At 45.6% G+C, this 6000-nt stretch overlaps 1 protein-coding gene across 2 annotated transcripts in view; it reads right to left on the bottom strand.

Moving 5' to 3' along the window:
* Positions 1-1101: 1101 nt before the first annotated feature.
* The window catches only part of ZBTB46 (zinc finger and BTB domain containing 46), a 47787-nt gene continuing 42888 nt past the window's right edge, over positions 1102-6000 (bottom strand). For both annotated transcript variants that reach the window (XM_030963440.1, XM_030963439.1), the window contains 2 exons: positions 4745-4920; positions 1102-1488 (listed from right to left, as the gene is read on the bottom strand). In XM_030963440.1, the coding sequence (XP_030819300.1) occupies positions 1102-1488; positions 4745-4920 (563 nt within the window). The remainder of the gene's footprint in view (positions 1489-4744; positions 4921-6000) is intronic.

The following is a 6000-nucleotide window of genomic DNA, read 5'->3' as shown; positions in this document are numbered from 1 at the left end:
AACTAAAGCTGAAGGTTTTTGTTATGAATTAAGTAGGTGTTAGACCTGCCCATGATCAACAAGAATGTTGAGATTGGCAAGGAAGAACAAGGTACCCAGGTGAAATCCTGGCCCCACACAAGTCCATGGGATGGGAGCAGCAGGATTCCACCCTGCTGGGATCTCCTCACCTCGGCTTGTTGCCTTCCCCAGCTCATCCTGCACTTGGCTGAATGCCTTCATTTTGCTACAGTTTGCATATATTTGTGAAAAAGGCAGCTGAGCAAAGGGAGAAAAGTGAAGATCTTTGTGGAGAAGAATGACAGGTACAGAATTGTGTCCTCTAGAGCAAAAGGTGCTTCCAGAAGCACAAACGTGTTTCAGTGCCTGTGGATGACCAAGGCTGGAAGACAGGACGTGGGTAAGATGCCAGTAGGTCCAAGAAAAGTCACAATCTGTTTTTGATGGTGATTCTTTTGGAAGCTAAGACTCCAAGAGAAGTATTCATAAGGCTGTAGTCCGACTTGCCTTTTGATCTATTTGGCTCCATAAAAAATAATTAAAACTCCTTAAATAACTTTGCAAAAGGCCTGTATCATCAGGGGAAGCCCTCCAACACATCCATCCATCTGCTTTCACAACCTCAGTTTGAAATTCCACTGCTGCTGGGATTTTAGCACAGACAAGGTGTAAAAAAACCCCCAACCAACCAACAAACCTGCTTTGGACACAAAGACCTCCCCGGTGCTCAGTTTGGAGTGGGAAGGGGAGGAGGATTCATGCTTCACCAGCCTCCCCACACCTGCAGAGACTCCACCTCCCTCCTGGGCAGCCTGGCTGGCTTGGCTGAAGGGGTGGCATGGGCAGGGGTCACAGGGGGAAAGGGGAAAGGGAAAAGGGGGAAGGCGAAGTCAGTCGTGCCGCTGGAAGCGACCCTGCTAAGACAGTGTCTGAGTGGAACAGAGAAGGACTTGTTTAGAAAACACAAGAGTTATTTTGCACACATGGACGACAACAAGGCTACTTAGTTTTTCCAACATACTCCTTCCTCCCCACCCTCCCTCCCCCTACAAACAACAGAGCGAAACAAAAAAAAAAAAAAACCAAAACAAAAAACAATCCCTAAGAAATCCAGGTAAAATCCTTGTCGTTCTCCCCAGAGTTGTCCTGCTCCTGCGGGGAGTCGACATCTTTGTCATCATCTAAAATCACATCATCCTGCGACATCCCCACGTCATCCTTCCACTTGATGTCGTCGTCGTCTCCCATCTCCTCGTCTCCTTCCACTTTGATGTCATCTGGATCCTCCATGTAGGGCCCCTCTCCAGGGTAGCACTCCTCGGGGGAGCCCTCTGCCCCGTTGTGGTCCAGGTGCCCGGCGATGCCACGGCCGGAGCAGTCGGCGCAGACGCCGTGGCGGCGCGAGCCGTGCTTGATCCCCACGCTGGCTGCTGACATGAACACCCGGTTGCAAACCTTGCAGACGTATTTTTTATCTTTGCTGTGGACCTGGAGGGGAAGAAAGACCACAGAGGTGAGTGCCAATGGAGATGGAATGAGAGTCTCTCTCGTGTTCTTGCAAAAGCAAATCCGCAACTGCTACCTGAGGTCACAAGCGGCTTCCACCATGAACTCAAACCCACCATTATTAATTCAACCCTGCAATGATGACACACAGTGGAAAATCCTTTGGGACTGCCTACTCATCATCACACTCATAAGTCTGAGACAAACTTTTATCATAATTTTTTTCTTCCTTTTTCCTTCTGTTTTTGTGGGGGGCAACAGTTGTGTCACACCCATCACCAAGAGGAAAATATGAAAAAGAAATAAAGAAACAATTCACAAGCACCAGTTCTATTCAGAGAAGAACAACCCTGATCAAACCAGTGTTAATGTCTTGGTGATTTAGTGGTCTCCCTCCTGATCCCACTGCTGTCCAGAACCAAAGAACAGGAGCACTTGGATTTTCTCCTGTATCTTCCAAAAAATGCATCTGAATGCTCTTCTCACCTTATTTCTGACTACTTTGGTTTGACAAAAATGTTTTTCTTCCATAACTCATGCTGCAAGAATCCTGGGCATATGAAGCTATCACAGAATACATGGCCAGTAAAGGAAGCAAGGAAAATGCTCTGCAGGATAAAAGAATTCACTTCCAGAGTCAAACTGCGCTATTCAATAAGCAAAATTGCATACTTTGAAAAGCACAAAACACCTGTGTAAAGGTGAAATCTGTCCCTGGCCATATTTGTCCCTTTTGCCCTGCATGGAAGGCAAGGAGCTTGTTCAAACCATCCACCTGCTCCTCTGCCAAAGGAAAGCAGAGCAGTGAGAATTCCCAAACTCCACCACAAGGAGCCTCATCGGGTACTTTCACTTACACATACATATCTACATGTAAAATACATATTGATTTTATTTATATATAGAAAGGTTTAGTTAGAAAGGACCTATGACAATCTTTTAGTCCAACTGCCTGACTGCTTCAGGGCTGCCCAGTATGTATTATAAATATGTATTTTTCTTTTATATTTTTTTTCTTTATTGTTTTATAGATTAACACCACACGGGGACAGCACAGGCACTCGATGCACTGATCCTCAGGAGAGACTTTAGGAAGTGGTGTAGAAGCACACAAGGATCCAGTGCCAGTGGTTTGGGGTTGTTCTGAGCAGCCCAGCAGTCACCAGAGCCTCAGGTACATATCACCAGTCCCTAATCCTTTTTAACTCGTTTCTTCCTTTCATGCTCACAAAAGCCTGTGGGAAAGCTTTTGCTGATTAAAGTCCTTCCTTTTATTTTAAAGCAGCTGCCTGGATGCCTGCTCCCTGCTCCCACCTCAGCAGGAGATCACCAGCTCTCAGCACCTGACTCTCCACAACCCTGTGCTCTGGAACACTCAGCTGAGCTACAGCTCTTTGGGAAGAGGACAAATTGACCCACTGCAGCCCCTCAGCCCTCACTACTGCAGGACACTGGCTCAGGCTCTGTGTTGCACCAGTCCCAGCCGTGTTCAAAGCCTGTGAGTGCCTCTGATATGCTCTGGCTGCAGGTCCCCCTGCCCTGAGCCAGTCCCCATGACATTCTTCTACTGCATCAAACAAAGGCATTACATTTTATTACTTTTTTTTCAAGCAGTTGGACAGGGCTGCTCAGAGTCATCCAGCAGGATCTATAGGTAGCACTCACTTTTAACTTGTACAAGAATGATTTTCAGGCATCAAAAGCTGAATAGGAGAACAGAGGGTGGTCAGGGGTGCAGAATAAGGGCTAAAAGAGCCATATAAAAAAAATTATAAATCAGGTACTAAACCAATTTGTAATTATTACAGAATGGTTTAAGTTGGAAAGGTTGGAAAGCTGATCTAGTTCTGACCCCCTGCCATGGACAGGGACATCTTCCACTAGAGCAGGCTGCATTTCTGCTAAAAAACTCTAAAAAACTAAAATCACCTCTCTCCCTCTTTTCCAGTGCTGACAGCTCAGTCAGCAGATTCAAAAGTGAGCCATATTCCTGGATGCAACTGAACAGAAATTAATCTCACTGCCTTTACAGCCAAATCAGTATTAAACGCAGAAACAGGATTTGGCCCTCAGTACTGGACGGTGCCATTAGAAAGATGATAGCTTAACTCATTAAATGCCAATATTTCAAGGAAGAGAAGGGGATATATGCCAGCAACATCCTAAATTTATGAAAAAAAATTTAAAAGGGAAAGTTCTCAGAAATAAAATGCTGGAGGCAACCAGCTGGTTGCTGCAAAACCAGGACCAGATCTCAAGTACTGCTGTGTGCTTGCAGCAGGACTGAGCTCACGCTGGGATCTGCTCCCAAACTCCAGCACCCCAAGGGAAGAAGGAAGGGACATGTCAGGGAGCAGGCAGTGCCCAGGCAGAGGGCTGGGCACTCATCCAAACAGACATGGGAGCAGCAAAGGAGGGAAGGAGATGATGGGGCACTGTGGAAAATTGTCACACAGGGCTCCAGGATCCCAGCGTGGGCCCTGGGGCACCGTCAGTGGTGAGGCAGATCTGCTGCTGGAATTACTGCCTAGAAACCACCTGCTCTGCCACAACACCACCTCTACAGCAAGCTCTGAGAACCTCTTTAGGATGGCCAATCATTTCTACCCTGAAAAGAAAAATAATCAAAGTTCAGCTTAAAATTCTGTTTCTGAAGAAGCTGTGAAGAGCCAGACACCAGCACCAGCCTCACAGTCAGAGATGAGGAGCCTCTTTAACAAGGTGTAACAGCATTTTTGATAACTAAGCATGGCCAGAACAGAGTAGCTTTGCCTCAAGTTCTTGCTGAGTAATGTGTTTTAAAGCTTTCTGCACCAAGTCATAGAATTGTTAAGATTGGGAAAGGCTTCTAAGATCAAGTCCAATTGTTCCCCCAGCACTGCCAAGTCCACCACTAAATCATGTCCCCAGAAGCCACATTTACATGTTTGTTAAACCCTTCCAGGGATGGTGACTCCTCTGTTGTCCTGGGCAGCCTGTGCCAGGGCTGAACAACCCTTTTAGTGAAGAATTTTTTGCTATTATCCACCCAAAACCTTGGAAAGCCTCTAGCTGAGCTTGGAGAACAAGAGGAGGATGAACAGGCAGCCAGCCATGAGGCCTTGGAAAGGCAGGGGGAAAAGATACAGGAGAAGACTTCAGATGAGCCCTGAGTGGCAAACAAAATCCAGATTAAAAGAGGTGAGCTCCTGCTCTCTTTGCCCTGAACAGAAGGGCTGATGGCCAGCGCTGCCCTTACCAAGGTGTGGCGCTTCATGTGCTCGCGGCGGGTGAACTTCTTCCCACAGATCTCGCAGGGATAGGGCCTCTCCCCCGTGTGGGACCTCATGTGTCTCTTCAGGATGCACTGGTGCATGGCAGAAAAGCTGCAGTATGGGCACTTGAACTTCTTCCTGATGACTGTGAACTCGTTGACTGCAAGAGAGAAAGCAGAACACAAAGATTAATCTCAGAATGTCTCGAAACAATCTTCTCGTTGACTATTTCACTATTAAATTAGTTCACTATGAAATCACACTCGTACCCCTTAACCATCTACATATTTTTAATCCTTATACTGTATTATTGCCCATATATTATTAAAGCTAAGAAATTGAGTACCTCCACCACAGCAGCTTTTGCACAAGTTGACACACAAACATTTAGCAACAGCCTGTTACACACATTGCTTGCTAAAGGGAAAATGAAGAGGGTTGTCAACCTGCTAGCGTTCTAATTTATTATAAAGGGTTATCCTAAATATCAAGATCTAAAATGCAAACAGTATTATTTCTGGAAGAAGCAGGGAGCCAGGAACAGAAGTCCACAAAGGTGGCACCCAATCAGTGCCAGTGTTATTTATGGGGTGATGGCAGAACATCATCACACACCCCAGGAGCACTTTGGTGAAGAAGCAGAGGCAGGGGATGGCCCAGAGGAAACAGGACAGTTCCAACCACCATTCTCTACATTGCAGTGACACAGTGACAGTGCCACACACAAAATATAGCAGGTGAAAAAACTGAGTACTGCTGCTCCCTTAGGGCACCACCCACCCACTACAAGTTTGGAAGTGATTGACCAGGAGGAGATGATTTCTCCTGTTTCTCCTTCATTCTATTGCTTCCTGTTAGTGTGTTAATTTTCACCCACTTTTCTCCTAATTATTGCTATTTCTCAAAGCAATATACTTAGATAACAAGGAGGGGGGAAAAAAGAAAGCAGGTTCTGGTTAATCACTGTAATTTATGTATTTGTAAATGGCTCCTGGTAAAGGAAACAGTCTATGGAGCAGACTTTCCTATATTTTTTAACAACTAGAATATGAAAATTCTTTGTCTTTTACTACAGGAAACTTTTTTTTTTAAAATTTTCTCCTAGGGTTTGACACTCCCTCATCCATACACTCAGAGGCAAGGAGCCCACGTTTTCCTACAGCAGGCAGCAATTTTACCATACAAAGCTATTTATTATAAATTCATTTCCAGTCAGATTTTGTAACCATTTGGTTTTGCT

The sequence above is a fragment of the Camarhynchus parvulus genome, chromosome 20 (assembly GCF_901933205.1).
Source record: "Camarhynchus parvulus chromosome 20, STF_HiC, whole genome shotgun sequence".
In the NCBI taxonomy this organism is placed as follows: Eukaryota; Metazoa; Chordata; class Aves; order Passeriformes; family Thraupidae; genus Camarhynchus; species Camarhynchus parvulus.
This window is presented reverse-complemented; position numbering and strand designations above follow the sequence as displayed.